We start from the raw sequence: 17,358 nt of genomic DNA, 5'->3' as shown, positions 1-17,358 counted from the left end.
ATTCTGATTGAAGAATACGTTGTTTATCAGAACTCCCAATTATATTCTGAATGGCCTCATCCCCTCGGAATAAGAGGTTGTATTCTCTTTTAATGCCCCCTTTATATATATATATAAAACTCAAGTTATATATATAACTCAAGATAAGAGAGAGAGAGAGAGAGAGAGAGAGAGAGAGAGAGAGAGAGAGAATCATAGGACTGGAAGGGACTTGAGTTATCTAGTCCAGCTTCCTGCCAGTGTAAGGAAGTCCCCACTGAAGCATCCTGAGGATGACTGTCCAACCTGTTGGGGGGGGGGGAACTCAGTGGAATTCACCACTCTCTTAGACAGTCTTTCCTAGTGTCAAATGCATTTTACTGTTAGATTCTGTTGAAATCTCCTTTCTTATATCTTGAATCCAAATAACAGCCAGTCAAATAACTGAAGATGGTTGTCAAATCATCTCTCTGTGTCTTTTCTTCATGCTAAACATGTGATATTCTGTCAACCTTTATCATGAACAGTAAAGGTGTGATTTTTAACACAGTTAGTTTGGAAACTGTTTAGGGGATAGATTCTGATTGCCGATCAGTGAATTTTATGTATGTATCAAATGAGAAGTTAAACATGGCTTGGCTTTGATAATTGCATAAGGATGAAAATGGGTTCTCCGTGTGGTAAAGGAGAATGGCACCTCTAGATACCACCCATGTTGCTTGCTGAATTAATAACATAAATGGCCAAATTATGTGAGTATTTTGTATTTTTCCCCCCTCAGATACAACATTGAATGTCATACAGTTGAGTCTGCAAATGACATCTTGGTTCCATCTTTTGATGAAAGGAGAAAGCACTGTGTTTTCCAAGGTGATCTCTTGTTGTTCAGCTGTGCAGGATCTCATCCAAACCACAAAAGAATCTGCCCCTGTAGAGACTACCTTAAAGGACAAGTTGCACTTTGTAAAGACTGTCTATAGCAGCGACTCAGTGATGTCATGAAGAGACAAAAGACCAAGTGGCTCAGAGACAGCTGCTGCCACTAAATTTTTTTTTGCACTTGGCTTCTGGCAGGCCAAACAATTGCTGAAAAGCAGAAATCTGTACCAAGAAGAGGGCAGATAAGCAGAGACAAAGACATCTAAAAAAAACTCTAAAGTTTTCCTTAAGTCAGCAACTGCAGTGAAGTTCAGATAAATCTCTTTATGTACTTAAGGAGGTGGCAAATGAAGTTTGGTGCTTTGTAAGAGGCAAAACAAGAGCTTGGGATTACCTTGGATTTCTTTTCCCAGTAGTTCCTCACAATAAGCAGTTCCTCTGAATATTATTTCCAGGGCAAAACAAAACAAAAAAAACAGATAAATAAATCCGTTTGAAAGAAAGTGGACAACGTGGGAAAAATGAATACATATCCAAAGTACAGTTTTTAGCGTTGCTGTAAACTCTGAATAGCTGGTGCTGTTCCTGCAAATTTGGAACCACAAGGTAATGCAGCTACTGAACATCTAAACCTTGTCCATTGGTTACTCTCTTACCTGTCACATGTTGTGATTATATTGTCCAGAGTCTCAAGATAGCTGAGCAAGTAGCATCATGAACTTGGGGGAGTTGGTGGCTCTCAGAGTGATGAGTCCTTCTGGTTTTGTCAAAGTTTCAGTAGCCACATAAAATACCATGTCTGGAATTATGACATCCAAAGTTCATAATTCTTTCCTACTCGCCTCATGTTTTGTTTATAGAGTGATGATTAGAACTAACCATGTGATCACGGAAAGCAGAGTGGCCTCATTGGAGCAATATTTTCCTGAATTTGCTATGAATTACCGAAATGGGGACTTAAAGATGAGCACAGGGAACAGGCTGTCATGAAATAATGTGTAGTATAAGAGTAGCCTGTCTTGATAATCTTGTGGAGATTTAAAGTGCTATTATGAGACACCAAAAATAATTGCTACAAATGAGTGAGAACTCTTTTCTGTCTTTATAGCTAACAAAAGAAGTGGGTGTGTGGAAGCAGATCAGTTTTGTTAAATTCCAGTTAGTTCAGATCATTAAAACTCTGGTTTTGCTTACGGACAGTATAAAAGCTCTTCCTTTAAAAAAAAAAAGGTACAATATCTTGTATTAAAAAACACATTTTTGCAGTAGAGCCGAGAGATTTTTAAATTCACTCTTTGTGGATGGCCAAAAAAAAAAAAAAAAGGCTATTGGGCAGGGGTGGGGGAGAGAAAACAGCCCTCCATGATCTTGCAGCTAGGCCTGAAAGTCATGACCAGTTTGAGGAGGGCATGGCTTGGACCATTTTCAGTTTTGTGTCTAAGTATGATGTTTTTATTTTCTTATTCTGCTATCATTGACTTACTGTTTCTACTGATGTGATACATGTAATCCTCATTTGTTGCGACTTAATGCAGTCTTTGGTATCTGATTTTATATGATGACTACTAGCACATCTTTTGACATGCCAAAGACTACAAGAGAAAAGACATTCTTGAACACATTGTTGGTTTACGATTCAAAATTTAAAAGAATAGGGACCAGGATTCAGTCATGTCATTCTGTCGATGCAAACCATGTTGCCTCTGATTCCAGACTGTGTGCTGAGGATGGGGAAACTAAGTCCGGTGCTGTTTGCAGCAATATATAAATGGTTGATGAGGTCATGACTGAGCAGTCACAGAAGCAAGACCAATCATGGTGTCACTCGTGGAACTCCAGTTTTCTTTCTCAATCATTACGTTGGGTTTTAGGCCATTTGTTTCAATTGTATTTAAATCCATTTGGCCAGATAGCTCAGTGGGTGGCAGCACCTGGAGATCAGAGGCAGGAATTCAGTTTCAGAGGCAGGAATTCTTTTTTTTTTTTTTACCATTTTATTCATATCTAAACATACAAACCTAAAAACATGGATAATTAACAAAACAAACAGACAAAAAACTTAGCTAAGCATCCATCCTTCCCCTGTGGATCAGAGGTTTCACCATCGTTTGGTCATCGGAATATCTTCAAGGGGATTCTGGCGAGCACTGGTTCGCTATAGACTAATTTCCCCCCCCCCAAGTTCCTGTCTTTTTCTGGGCCCAATTATATATCAGCTTCCAGCTTTGCTTTACAGAGTCTTTTGGATGATCCCGTAGTGCCTCTGAAAGCATGTCTAGTTCTGCAATATCCAATAGCTTCTTTAATAACTCATCCATCGTTGGCATCTCTACATTCTTCCATTTTTGGGCCCAGAGTAACCTAGCTGCTGTGAGTATATACAGTAGACTATATTTCATTGTCAATAATTTCTGGCATTATTTTCAATATTAACATTTCAGGTTTATAACTTAATTTTTGTTGAACAATCTCCTTTACCATTTCCCAAAACCTGTATCCAAAATTTGCTTTTCCACATGACCACCGCGTATGATAATAACCCCCTGGATTTTATTTTATTTTTTACACTTCTATCGAACATTACTGTTACCTTCTGGCATTTTTGCCAATCTTACGGGGGTAAAATGTCATCTATGAAACATTTTAAGGATGTTTTCTGTAAGATTCACTGGCTTAATCATTTTATGATTCTCTTTCCACATCGTTGTCCATTCATCAATATAAATATTGTACCCCAAATTTTGTGCCCATTTTACTATCGCAGAGGCAGGAATTCCGAGGGAGACCCTTCCCTGTGTCTCCCTTGGGCAAGCTGTGGAGTCCCAGAGCGTCACCAAAAGGAAAAACTGGTGAACCACTTCTGAGCACTTTGTGTCTAGAAAACTGGGGGACAGATCACCTTACATCAGAGTGGTCTTGCTGGCTATTAAATTATTGATTGGTTGTTTGTTTTGGTTGAAATATATGTGAGGGGCTCCTATTTTTATTAAAAGACACAGTGGCAGACCTGGATAAAAATCTAGACAATAACAGTTTCCTAAATAATTATTTTGTTTGTAGGCATATCTTCAGAATTGTTTGTCAGTACTGACGATAAACATTCTGCAAAATAAAATAAGTTATGTTTTGTAAAAGGAAAAGCTATATCAAGATTGAAACATTGTTTTTGTTATTTTTTTATTTTGTTGTGCATGGAGCTGAAAATGAGCAATAGCTAGGTTCAGACTTATATTAGGATTTATTTAGCAGGCTTTCAGAATGAAAAGGCTAATTCATGTTTTAGATTTATGCAATATTTAACACTTGGAATCTAGGCTTGTGTAGATAGGGATATGAAGTAATTTTGCCCTTACAGGTATATGAGAGTACAGTATGAGTGCAACAGGCATCATCCTACTTTTTAAAAAGTTACGGTTCTTATAACTTCTGCACACATCTAGGTGGCTGACAGTTATTTGGCCCTAGATGTGTACTTAATGAGAACAGGATATCACCAAGCTAAAGCTTGCAATAAGAAAAACACTTCCAGTTAGAAGCAAAATGATTTCAAAATATCTGTGCTGTAAATACAACTTTGTTAATGTATTCAGATTATTTTGCCTGTAGAACTGAGGGTCTGATTCTAATCTAATGTTTTTCCTCCACAAAAGACAAAGCAGTAAGTAGAAAGTCCAGATATGTTTTGCAGGAAAGACTGAGTGAGAGAGATTAGGAATCTGATCTTTTGCTTCAGGATTTTTCCTTTAACACTAAAATGGATTTTATGTCCCAATGCTTCATGGAGGGGAACATTACATGAGAAGAAGCCCACGGGGAACATAGGTTTTGGCTAGTTTGTCAATGCAGTCAATCATATCAGTCCTTCAGCAGGGGTAGATCTTCTAATCACTAGTGTAGTGAATTGATGTTTGTTGGTAGAAGAGAAGAGCTCTTTAGTTGCAGTGTAAGAAAAATGAGTGGCTGAAAGGAGAAGGGCAGCATGGATAAAGTTCCTATGTTTCTAAAGGAATTCTTTGGTATCACTGAGAATGCGATCACACCTTTGATAGACATAGTCATTTCATTGTTTCCTTTTTGCAGCAATTCTTATAACAGTCTTACACTGCTAATCATGAAAGGGAAATCTGTTTGTGTATCTATCATCCTGTAGCAAATACAGCATTTGTTTACTATGAAGACTTGAAAGTAGAGAGAATCTGAAGTTTCATTTAGTACAGTTAGTAAACCTGGCATGTTCTTCTGCAAGGCACTTGTATTCATTAGCATTAGAAGATGAGTCTTGTACCATTTAGCTATTTGTCCTGTAAGCTGGCACATGACTATTAAGGATAAATTAATTTGTTTCCAAGGCATCCATTCCTTAAAACTATACATACTCATATACACACATTTGAGGAAATGCCTTCCTTGACTAACTTGGATGACTTTCCTTGAAGACACCAGTGCAGACACTATATTCTTCAGTACTTTCAGGAGATTCAAAAGGACAAGTAAAACTGCAAATATTTTTATCACACAAAATTCTAATACCAGATCAATGAAAAATACTAACAAGTCTTCATATATTTAAAAAAATCCCTCTTTATTTTACAAGCTTATATACATTTTAAACTGATATTTTTTAAAATCGTCTGTGAGATTACCAAAAGTTGAGAGAAGCATTTACATAATTTATTTTTAAATTTTTTAACATTAAAGACTTGCCTTTGAAAGATAAAGATTGAATACACTGTTTAGAAATGCCAATAAAAACCTCATTTCTTTCATATATGCAAGTTGATTTGCACATATAAATAAGTAGGCTTTTAATATAGTTTGAATAGGTTGTCTCCTTTGTCGTTCCTAGATGCAGTTGTCATTAGGAAGAGTATTTGGGGATTTTGCATGGCAATGTAAAAACATGTTCTGCTAATATGTGTGCCTTTAATTTTTATTTTAAATAATTGTATGTTTGGGACGTGGACACTGCCTGAACAACTATAATGGAACACTAATTTTTCAGGATTAATATACTTTGTGTAAATAAATTAATTTTAAAGAATATTTTCTATTGGGAAAAGACAAAGGTGTTGGAGCAAAAGATGTTATATAACCTGCAACAAGTCAACAGAATGCTGCCTATTGATATTGTACTTGAATGTTTTGTGTCTACACACAATGCACTTATGTATTATTTGTACTTAATAGTACTTGCTCTTTTACAAAACGTTAATAGGTTTTGTGAACCAGCACATCTTTCAGAGTTATCTTGTCACAGACGTCAACACTTTTATCAGTTGTTTTCACCAATGCAGACGCACTGTTATCCCCTTGATGGATCATGAGAAACATGTCCTCTATGTATCAGTGGTCAGCATAAATGTCTTGGGAGGGAATTCTTTTGATGCAGTAAGAAAAAAATTGCCTGCTTTTCTCTTTGGTGAAATAATGAGTTTTAAATACTCCAGAAAAAGAAAGGAGCACTTGCAAGAGTACCTTCCCCTTCCTTCAGCTCTGTAAAACTGTTCACTAGCACCCAAAATGTGCCATTTCCCTGGTTCTGTAGCATTAAAATACATACTGTACGTACATCTCACTGAAGTTCACACAGCAGCCTCTCACTCCAGTCTAATATCAGATCTATAAATAGTTCTGGGTACTTCTTAATCTACTCCTATAACAAAGCTAATACTGGCAGCCAGAAAGGAATGTGTGTTAAGGAAGAAAAAAAAACTTGGAAATACTCCAGCACGAACTTTTAACATAAAAAAGAGTCACTAACAGTGCTTGCAGTGTTGAAAATATTTCTAAAATGACTAGGCATTCATGTCTTCCATACTGGGCTCCGTGGTAGTAATACTACAAGGCCGTGGGTACTTTTCCCAAGCAAAAGAAAGAGCTTTTAAGCACAGGGCTACATTGTGTGGATTAGACGTTCTTAAACTGTAGTCCATTGTCAGTGGTCATCCCAGAATACTGCTAGGGTGGTCCACAGAAAGTTTGCAGGAGCAGTTGAGAATATCTGTATTTGTCCTTCGTCCCCACCCCAGTTGAGACAGATGTTGTTTTGATAAGAGCCAGATTATCACGATGATTCCAGCATCTTTGTCTAGAGCTGATGTTCAATGGAACCTGCTGTTTGTGGTTCCCCAGCTAGTTTCAGGACTGTAATTCCCATCATCCCCTACTTATGGCAGTGCTGACTAAAGCTGATGAGAATTGCCCAGTCTTGCCTCTGATTTTCATAATATAGTGCTTATTTCGTGCTGGTGCTTTAAAAAAAAGAAAGAAAAGTTCATTCAGACTAGATTCGGTTGTTATCATGTGGTTTCTGCATGTGATTTGGTAGGTAGAACCACAACTGACAGACATGCTGAAATCAATACCACCAGTGCCCTTTGTAACGTTGAGTTTGAGAAATACTTTTTCTACAAAATACAGTAATCCTGTTTCAATAAATGCCACAATCCAGCTGGTGTCCTATAACTCCATATGCTCATTCGAATTGCCAGAGCATGTCAAGAAAAACATTACAAAGTGCATTGCCTGTAATATGCTGCTTTTAGGGAGAAATGTTTGCCTAACGTTCCTTTTGCAAAACAGCATAATAGATAATGCTTTTATTCTTTCTACATGTGTATCAAGCAACTTTTATTTGTTGTCTTTATCAATAATTGGGGGACATTCAGAGGACCTTTTTCACTTTTAGATTATTTTCTTACTTTTCTACTTGAATCCCCCCCTTCCAACCCAAAGCACTCAAAATTAGTAAGTATAATGAAGATGAGAAAGGGAAGAGATAACAAGTTACCTTTGTAACTTTGTAATAAATGGTAATGGGAACTATTCATTTCATAGTTAGTTTCTAATTTCTGGACTGTTGATTATACTGTCTTTGGGGGCAGGGGGAGGAAACCTACTAAGAATGAAAGGGTGCTTAATGCAAAAAAAAACTCCATCAAACATGGTTCATACTAACCAGAGTTAAGAGGCCACCCTGGTTTGCTTCCAAACAAGCAAAACATAATTTAGAACAGTTTTAGAAATTACTCCACTTACTTACAGTAGAGTAATGGCACTGACGGATTTCTGGTGGTCCATCCATTCAAACATAAACAGTGAACCTTCTGAATGCACTTTCAGATCTGTATTTTACCAGCTCGAGACAAACATGTTTAAAGGTCAGCGCTGATTCAATGAACCATGATTAGTTAAATAAACCATGATTTTGTGCTGTATCTGAACCCAGCCATATTCTGAAGAAATACTTCAGGTTAGTGTCTTTTGATTGTAAATTTAATATGCATTAAGCAAATTTCAGTTAACCCCCAAGTCACCCTTGATTTTTCAATTAAAGTTGTTTATTCAGTGTGTTAATAAAGCAGCCTTTCCACACATGCCCTTGTTATAGCTGCTTGCCCCTGCTTTTCGACTGGACATTTTTAGGACTCATAATCATTAGTTTCGACTCAGTTTACATTCTTTTACCATACCAATTGTAAAGGCATGTTTTTATTATCTGTGCTTGAAACGTGATATCAGTGCTGTTAGTCTACTCATGCAAATAGAACCTTTTCTTCCTCTCCTCCTCATGGGATACCCACCATGAGTCTCCTTAATAGGGTTACCCTCTGGAGGTTTTGGTGGAAGAGCAGGGGAAGGAGGCATGCCTTCTGCTAATGAAGGCTGTTCTTGCCTAGGGAAGGTGTGAGTGGGATACCACCCTTAATACTGATATATTGCACTGTTAGTGCATAAATGTAAATCACTGTTATTCAACAGCTGTCTGTCAAAGTACATTTGCACTTTACCATTCTGATTATTAACTAGTTTTGATTTGTTGATGTTATTCCAGCTTTGTAAAGTAGAACCTGCCCTGCAGTAATTGGGGGACCCCACAGGTTGGAATAAGTGGGACATACTTGTCTTGAGAACTGGCTACATCTGAGTAGCTGGATACTTTGTGCAAAGTGCATGTGATAGGAAAATGAGATACTCGCTTTGTACAGAGTCAGACCCAATCTTCATCCTGTCAACACTGATTGGCAATGGCTTGCCCAGATTTTGAGACAGAATTGTTTTATATGCTAGGGATTGACCCTAGAACTTTCTGTATGCACAGCTTGTTGCCACCTTCTGACCCCAGTGTCATTTCCTCTAGACCCATTCACATGCTACATTCAAACTGCCTGGACACAGATAATGCTTTTCAGGATCTGTCCCACAGTTCCAGAAAAACAGAATAATAACAGAAATTTTGTAAGCAAAACCCATAATGTGCCCCCCCCCGACCCACATCTATAATTTCCAGCACATGAATACCCTTGCTTTCTCCAGGCACCTTAGTGCAAATGGATACTTGACAACTAAAGACTGGTTGTTTTGCAAGGTCTCCTTAGAGGTCCTGAGGAAGACACAGTCTAATTACTATGTTTAGAGATTGATTCTAAACCCTTTGGATTAAGCACAAGGTGGTTGCTTTTTGTTGTATTATTTTAATGTAATTATGACTCCAAATAATGATTCATATCTAAATGTTCTGTAACTTACCTTTAAGTTACTAGTTACAACGAACAAGGAAGACATTAGGGAATGGCAGAAGAGGGGTCAAGATAGAGGTGTGGCTTGCTGTCTGCGGCAAAAAGCAGAAATCTGACTTCTGGGTGTTACCTCAAATTCACATTCCACTGCCATAAATGTTTGAAGTTTACTGATCAGTGTTTTACTACTTCTTGAATCCCTTTTCTTGTAGATTTGGGAGCTCTTATTTCAGACAGCTTGTGCTAGGTGATGAAAGCTTTGCCACTTAATAAGCTTGTACATCAAAATGTAAATGTTTTCAATAATTCTGTTCTTCTTCACACTCTCAGTCATCCAGGAGTATTTTAAAAAGGAAGAAAGTGTCCTGGCTAAAAACATTTGAATGTAATGCTATTGTATAATAAATTATACAACAGAACTGCTAGTAGGGTCAAACAAATTCTGTCTTTCAAATGTTAAATGTGTTGTGTATATGTATATATTATGCTATAGAAATAGATAGTATATACAAGATGGCTATATCTTATAAAATCTTCTCTAGACTGCTCTTTGGGGACATTGAATCCTACTCCATTACATGCCCTTCCTGAAAAGTTTGATTTCCTTGGATATTGATAAATATAAGAAGGTACTAGATTTTGGAAGGAGGGATTATTATGAACACACTCCAGTGGTGAGTTAACTGAGTTTGCTCCAGCTTGTACTGGAAAAGTAATTTTAGAAGTGAATTGCTGCGCTGGCATGGTTCATGTGTTATATACTTCAGTATGGCTTATTGGTGCTATATAGGTTTGTTCCTTTCACCACACCTACTACCCCAAGAAAATTGGGATTTCCACACCCCCCCTGAACTACTCTTTTTCACTTCCCCAGGGAAAATTACTTCTAAAGGTGAAGTGATGGCATGTATGATTTTTCAGAGAATCCACGCATCCTTCACATTCTGATAAGCCTAGCCTAAGCCATTTGTTCTATAGATATGTTCCTGTGGCTTCTCTTACATTAAATTGAGGGTGTGCAACTGCTTTCACCTTCTGATTCTTCCCAAGAGCATACTTATATAATGCACTAATACCCAGCTGGATTGGGGGTACAGTTACTTATAGTAAAAGATGAACATGCTAGTAAATAGTCTGGAGAGAGGAACATCAGGTGGCTCTTTGAAATCCAATCTCTAGCTCAAAAGGACCCCATTTTGTTCTCAATCTGCTACCAGAAGTAGTGGCTTGAGGGCAAAAGAACAGTCATCCCAGCTTACTAGTTGCCTGTTCCTTTTTATGGAGGAACCAGCATTAAGCAGGTATATGTGCACTGTGCTATTTGAATGATTGCAACAGTCTATAAAAAGGAGGCCAAAACTGCTGCAGCTGAATATTGGCTGCCTTTCAGAAAACCCTCTGAAACCAATGAAAATGGTTTCATGATTTAAAATAAAATCATTATTTTAAACAGCAGAAAGTACAGAATTTTATTTTCTCTGTACCAAAACAACACATAAGAATGTCTCTTTGATAGACCCTTGTAACTTGAATAAAGAAGGAAAGAAAATTGGTACCTTAACAGTTTTGTGAATACTGTTTTCAGCTGAGTCAATAGAGTTAAATTTTAGATCTGTTCTATAAGCACTGCTTGTTTTTTAAACTACATGCCTGAAAATTTACCTTTTTATTATTTCCCAAATTGTGTTCCACTCTATTTTGTTCAAGCAAATTGTTTCTCAGTGAATATAATTGTTAAATTAGAGGTTTAATAACATGCGCGATCTAAAACTAAGGTGTAAATGTTTGTATTTTCATGGCTGATGAAAATGCTTTGTTTCCACTGACTTGTAGGGAGAACTAGGGAGAATTTTATTTTTCAATAAACTTTTTCTTGTGTGACTGAGTTGTGTTTTCTATCCCAATAACTCTCCCCTCCCTCCTGGCTTGGATATAATACCGCTTGATATTCCATCACTGATACAGCTTTCTATTTATTATTATTATTATTATTATTATTATTATTATTATTATTATTATTATTATTATTATTATTATTATTATTATTATTATTATTATTATTATTATTATTATAGTTGTGACTGGGAGACAAACTCTAGGTTAATTTACAAATCTAGTGTAAATAGGAAAACAATGCAGGGCAGAAAATAGCCCAATAGCAGGAAAGATGCATTTCCTTCAACATCTACAGTGGAGTCTCTACTCAAGAACTTAATCCGTATTGGAAGGTGGTTCTCAAGTTGAAAAGTTCTTATGTTGAATCTGCATTTCCCATAGGAATGCATTGAAAACCATTTAATCCGTATCTGCTCTTTTCCGTCCATAGAAACTACAGTGGAACCTCTACTTAAGAACTTAATCCGTTTTGGAATGGTGTTCTTAAATTGAAACTTTCTTAAGTTGAAGCAAAATTTCCCATAGGAATGGACTGAAAACCAATTAATCCGTTCTGGCTGTTTTTTTGTTATGTAGAGGTGCGTTCATACATTGAAGCATTAGTTCCCATAGGAACTAATGCAAAGCTGGTTAATACGTACTCTGCCACTAGGGGGAGAATTTTTTTTAACCTAAGATGACCTAAGGTTAAAAAAAGAGCAGGAAAGGTTTTTTTTCCTGTTCTTATCTTGGATTTTTGTTCTCAAGTAGAAGCAAAATTTAGCAAATGGAGCTGTTCTTAAGTTGGATTGTTCTTAAGTAGGGACGTTCTTAAGTAGAGACCCCACTGTAGTTTGACCCTGAAGTTTAAGAACAAATGAATCAAGGGGGGGGGAGGCTTTCAAAGAATGTAGTAGCTGATCAATTCACTGATTGGTTCAAACTAACCTCTAGTTTTCTGTACCACTGCACTTGGTTCAAACTAACCTCTAGTTTTCTGTACCACTGCACAGGAGCCTTGCTCCATGTGCACAGGGCTTCATTCAAAGTGGGAAGTATACAAATGCTACCAGCTGCTGCCCATCCACAACCCTGATGGAGCTCTGGCTGAGCATGCACACATGCAGCTTAGAAGAAACGTTGGTTCAAACTGATACCACCCAAAAATGATATAGTTTTACTGGACTGAATGTGTATTGGGCATTTTAAAAATACTGTATGTATATACAAATCCTCTTACCTAGTTATGCAGGTGTAGCACAAATGCCATAGGTTTTGGGGGTGAATTGCCTCAAGTTAAGAAATCATATAGACACTTGAGACTGAGTTGTATGGCTCAGGATGCAACTAGTGTCTTAAGCCGTTAAAAAAAAGCTTGGCAATTCATCTCCAAACTTACATCATTTGTGTAGCCACATGAGGATTTTGGCCATAGTCAATCAGAAATTTGCATCAGGGAAAAAAATACCTATGCTCCTATTTCTCTAGAAGTCTACATTCCTTCTGCTTCAAGTGGTGAAAATGAGTGTAATGTTTATATGACAATACACTCAAACAAGCCATTCTCCATATATAGCCTGTATATAACCTGTATACTTAAATAATAGAACTGTATCAACATGGAGCCTTTACTAACACTTCTACCATAAGTTTTTCATTCTGCACAGGCAATGGCTGTCTTCTGTACTTTGTGATGAAAACAATGAAAGGTAAAGAACTGTAAAAAAACCTGTCTTGCTAGACTCAAATAAATAAACAATTTTCAAACTCATAGAGGCATCTGCCTGTGACCTATTCCATATTGCAATTTCATAGCAATAAATACACTACTTAGTGAAAGCCCTCTTCTTGACCAGTTACAAAATACTGCTTTGGCCTGTTTGAAAATAATAAAGGTGCAAAGGCATGTTGACTGTGCCATAATACATTTCCAAAATACTTACCGTAAGGAAAACTCATGCAGAAATGGTCTTTAGTCTGGGAAAACAGCAGCAATAACTTATTTCAGTGGGCTTCCAGAAAAGAAGAACTTTTTGATTTAATGAAGTTGTCTCCAAAGCATTTTTAAAGGTTAATTACAGGTACTGTATAAAACAAGTAACAACTTTATTGATTATACATGATGGGAGCTGGAATTTGAAATCCAGGTGTTAAATTACATAAAATGGGAGGGGGGCACATGTCATATCTATAGAACAGCCTATTGCTTCATAGCTATAAAGATTCTATCAGTGAGGAATGGTCATTTGTACCAGACAACAGGGCACCCATATATTGAGCCATACATACTGCTACATAAGTGCATAATACAATCAAAGACATAGACTCAAACTTCACTCTTATACTTTTGGGTTTTTGTTTTTTGTTTTTTTTGGCTTTTGCCTTTTTAACACTTTGTGCTTATCTTGTCCGTGCAGTTTAATATACTCTATATGGTGTGTGATATTTACGTGATTCCGAGAATTTTATTAAAAACTTTGAAAGTTTTTTTAAATTAGTGAAAACTGTGCCAGGAGTAGCAGCTGTTTTTTGAGGTTATTTGGGCATCGTCTGCTGGGGTTGGGGAATGATTCCATGCATTGAGCAATTAATTGTCTATTGGCATCCATAACCTAAGTACAATATGCCACTGAGCTCTGCGCACAAGACATTGAGACCATGACTGAGACGTCGCCATTCTAAAATGTTAGTGACAACATAAGTTATGACAAAAAAGGAGTCTCTTTCATCTATATGACAAAATAGAAACTAAGGAGCTTGTTCTGGTAGGAACTTCCATAGAGAAGAGGCTAAGATGCCACAAGTAGACCCAACTGCAGCTACCCATTATGGTCCCTTTCAGCACACAGCTGTTAAATGCCTTCCAAGAACATGTAACATAGCAGCTGGGCTAGAACTTTAAAACTCTTGTTCATTTCTAATGGCCACTTGCAGTTTTTTACTAGTGCACAGACAAAAGGAAAAGGCTGCTGCTTTTGCCAAGATCTAAAGCTTTGTAAACATTTGCCTATTTGTACAAGTAGACTTCACCTTTGAACAATATGGTAGAAAAGAAAATATACCATGAGAAACAGAGTACAATCTTGTAAATACAATTGGCATCACTTGCCAGGATATAAGATGCTATCGAAGTTTGCAAAATTTATTCAGTCCATATAGCTGGGATCTGTCTTTATTCAAACATTTCGTAATGCCGTGTTTGCCGTACGCGGGGAACCATGTCCACAAGAAGCCTGGAAATAAAAGTATATGCTGATCAAGACCAATAGTCATAGAATGGCAAGCGGAAAACTATGGAGAGAAGGGCTACATGTTCTTGAGAATGCTTCTCAGTGTGTATTCTTCTCTCCAGAAGTTACCAACCCCAAAATTAATCTTATCAGTTCTCTTGAATGTTAGCCCATGTAGTACATTCCTTCTTAACTAATAAAATGTAGGTAACAATGAAACAGTAAGATCATTTAGAGCCAGTGGCACGTAGTGGGTAAGAATACTGGACTAAAATTCAGGAGACCTGGGTTCAGATCTGCACTTGACCCCAAGATGTATGAGGTAGCCTTGTGCCAGTCGCAGTCTCTCAGACTGAACTAAATGACAGGGTCGCAAGGACGAAGCGTGCCACTTCGAGCTCAGCGGAAGAAAGATGGAATATAAATATAAGGGTAAAAACAGAGTAGTGTTAAAAACTGACGAACCACAAAGTTTAAAAGATGTACAGGATGCAGGCTGCTCTGCAACTCAAACAAAATAGAAAGGGGAACAAATTAATGCAGAACCTGTCAATCCACGAACACAAAGAAACACAAAAGAGTAAAGGCACTCACTTGGTTCCATAGGCAAATATTGTAAGTCCAATTAGAACTCCTATACTTCCATCCAGATACCATACTGCCGCATTGTGTTTAAATACTTCTGCACTTAGAAGGATAGAGAATCCCATTATTCCTCCTACTAGAGAGTTGAAACCTGAGATGAAGCAGAATTAAAGAATAGGAAATACTAACATGAGCAGAACGCAGAGAGAGTTTAAGGAACAATTTATTCCCCACCATCAATGGTTTGCACATGACAACAGAAATCCCTTTAAATGTTCTGCTATTCCACTGCCATGTTGTAATATAGAATATTCAGCCTTTTTTAGATTTATTCCTAGGCAATTGTCTTTTAAAAGGAGGCAAAGATTAATACAATTCAAAGTGCTTCCTGCTTTTAACAGGGCAATCCCCAAAAAATTCACTTTGAATTAAGTATCACAATTAACACGGTTATCTGTCTTCCAAGATAACACTCTTAATGTAAAAACAACAAATAAAATGGACTTCTGAGCTGTGGGAACAGAAAGCTGTATTTCATATAGGATTTTTATGCATAAATACAGAAAGCTTTGACATTCCTCAATTACACTTTTAAAATTATTTCTAAGAACCTGATGCCCAAATTCCATTTGTAACACACTCACACAGACAGGTTCCTAGTGATCTTCACACTGTCCTCCCCCTTTGCAAGTGCTGACCTGAAATAGCTCTTAAACAGAGCTAAGTATCAGACAGTATTTATATTTAAATATAAAACTGTATATTGGACAATACATCTCATGTGACCTCAGAAGGCATCCTCAGGGTTCAATGATACAGAACTCAAAGACATGGTTTAAGGTTTCCAGCCACCACACCTATTGTGTATGTTCTTTAGGACTAATACCACTCATTTCTGCAAGCAGTCTTTGGCTTTGTATGCATCCCCTGCTTTCAGGAAGCAACAGCAGGTGCCACACTAATGATGCAGCAGGCCCAATCCTGCAGGGATAACATGACAGCTGTGCAAATACGGCAGAGGACAAGGAAGCTTGCTGGCAAGGAGAAATCTCTTCCTTCTCTAAACATCAAATCAGCAGCACACAAGTATTTTTTTATTAAGCAAGAATTGCAGGCACAGCCCGTAAAGAGCATCTCAAAGCTAAAGGAAATGAAAAGTGTCATAAAAGGATGCTGCAAGGGCAGGGGAGGTAGCCATGCCTAATTTTTTTTTCAAAACAGCTTTGACCCCAAAAGTCTCCTCTTATCTGCAACAACCTCCAATCCATCAACTCCTAAGTAGTACTTTCAGCACCCCACCCATCATTCCAGCACCTAGTTATTACACAGGTTCCCATACAATCAGGAAAAGAGAAAGGCACAAAAGGCTACAAAGGGAAGGAGAACTGGTGAATCTTGTCCCTTTCCATCGGCAGAAATGTCTGTGAGCAAAGTTTTGCTTCCAGGAAGGCAGAATCCAATGCAGGTTAAGTAAGTGCTTCTCCGACCAACTTCTCTGACCATGCAGTAGGTCAGGTAAGCACTTACGCTGAAAAGCAATTTAAAAAAAACTCTGCAAAAGCAAACACAAACTACAGACTCTTGTCATCAATGATGCCACAGCAACTATCCATGAAATGCCAACAGCAATTGCCCACAAGAGGTCAGCAGAACAAGCTAGCAGAAGGAGGAACAAGGAAACTTTATTTCACTAACAATATTCATTTGTTATTTTCTAGAGAAGTGGCATGCACTGATGAGCAGTGTTTTTTTGTCAGCCACAACTGCACTCCCACTGAGCACAAATGACATTAAAAAAAACTTAAAAGAAAATGGGTTATCTCTCAACCATTCTTTCATGGTTTGGCCACAAGATGTCAGTCTGCTCCTGTCTCTCTCACATTTTACAACAGCCTTGAAATTCAGCAGCTGCCTGTATGGAACATCCTCTACTTTCATGAGAATGATTCAAATAAACATATTGCTTACTCCTTTCCTACATACAGACCACATTTTTGTGCATTTTTGTGCAGGTGTATTACAATCAATATTTCAGGTAAATGTTTTTTCCAAGACAGCAGTTTTACTGGCATTGCAGCTGTGTGAGAACTACAGTCACCTGTGGTGCATCTGTGAACTTGCAGTTCTACAGAGAAATATGGTAGGAAGAAAACTAATAAGAAACAGAAAACTGCTAACAACTCTAGCATAGAAGAGGCATGGTGATTCAGCTCGGCCGACAGCTTCTGCTCTCCGCTTACTAATACCTGGCTGTGGGTAAGAATCCAATTTCCCCAAACATTCTATTCCAT

General features: G+C 37.5%; 2 protein-coding genes and 2 long non-coding RNA genes across 5 annotated transcripts in view; 1 reads left to right on the top strand and 3 right to left on the bottom strand.

The window, feature by feature from the left end:
• The window catches only part of MGAT5 (alpha-1,6-mannosylglycoprotein 6-beta-N-acetylglucosaminyltransferase), a 148,766-nt gene extending 141,636 nt beyond the window's left edge, over nt 1-7,130 (top strand). For both annotated transcript variants that reach the window (XM_072984188.2, XM_072984195.2), the window contains exon 17: nt 761-7,130. In XM_072984188.2, the coding sequence (XP_072840289.1) occupies nt 761-959 (199 nt within the window). In that variant the 3' untranslated portion in view covers nt 960-7,130. The remainder of the gene's footprint in view (nt 1-760) is intronic.
• On the bottom strand, nt 3,860-13,231 carry LOC144583439 (uncharacterized). The gene is made up of 2 exons (XR_013537202.1): nt 13,196-13,231; nt 3,860-3,960 (listed from the first exon to the last, which is right to left on the bottom strand). It is a non-coding gene; the product is annotated as an uncharacterized LOC144583439 (long non-coding RNA).
• LOC144583436 (uncharacterized) lies at nt 12,075-12,342 on the bottom strand. Its single transcript, XR_013537200.1, has 2 exons — nt 12,240-12,342; nt 12,075-12,200 (listed from the first exon to the last, which is right to left on the bottom strand). It is a non-coding gene; the product is annotated as an uncharacterized LOC144583436 (long non-coding RNA).
• A 34-nt stretch (nt 13,232-13,265) lies between the features above and the next one.
• Nucleotides 13,266-17,358, bottom strand: part of TMEM163 (transmembrane protein 163) — a 108,265-nt gene continuing 104,172 nt past the window's right edge. The window contains exons 7-8 of the mRNA XM_020779626.3: nt 15,077-15,218; nt 13,266-14,485 (exon numbers count right to left, since the gene is read on the bottom strand). Coding sequence (XP_020635285.3) covers nt 14,425-14,485; nt 15,077-15,218 — 203 coding nt within the window. The 3' untranslated portion in view covers nt 13,266-14,424. The remainder of the gene's footprint in view (nt 14,486-15,076; nt 15,219-17,358) is intronic.

The sequence above is a fragment of the Pogona vitticeps genome, chromosome 1, assembly GCF_051106095.1.
Source record: "Pogona vitticeps strain Pit_001003342236 chromosome 1, PviZW2.1, whole genome shotgun sequence".
NCBI classification, from domain to species: domain Eukaryota; kingdom Metazoa; phylum Chordata; class Lepidosauria; order Squamata; family Agamidae; genus Pogona; species Pogona vitticeps.
The sequence above is the reverse complement of the archived record's forward strand: the minus strand, read 5'-3'. Positions and strand labels throughout refer to the sequence as shown.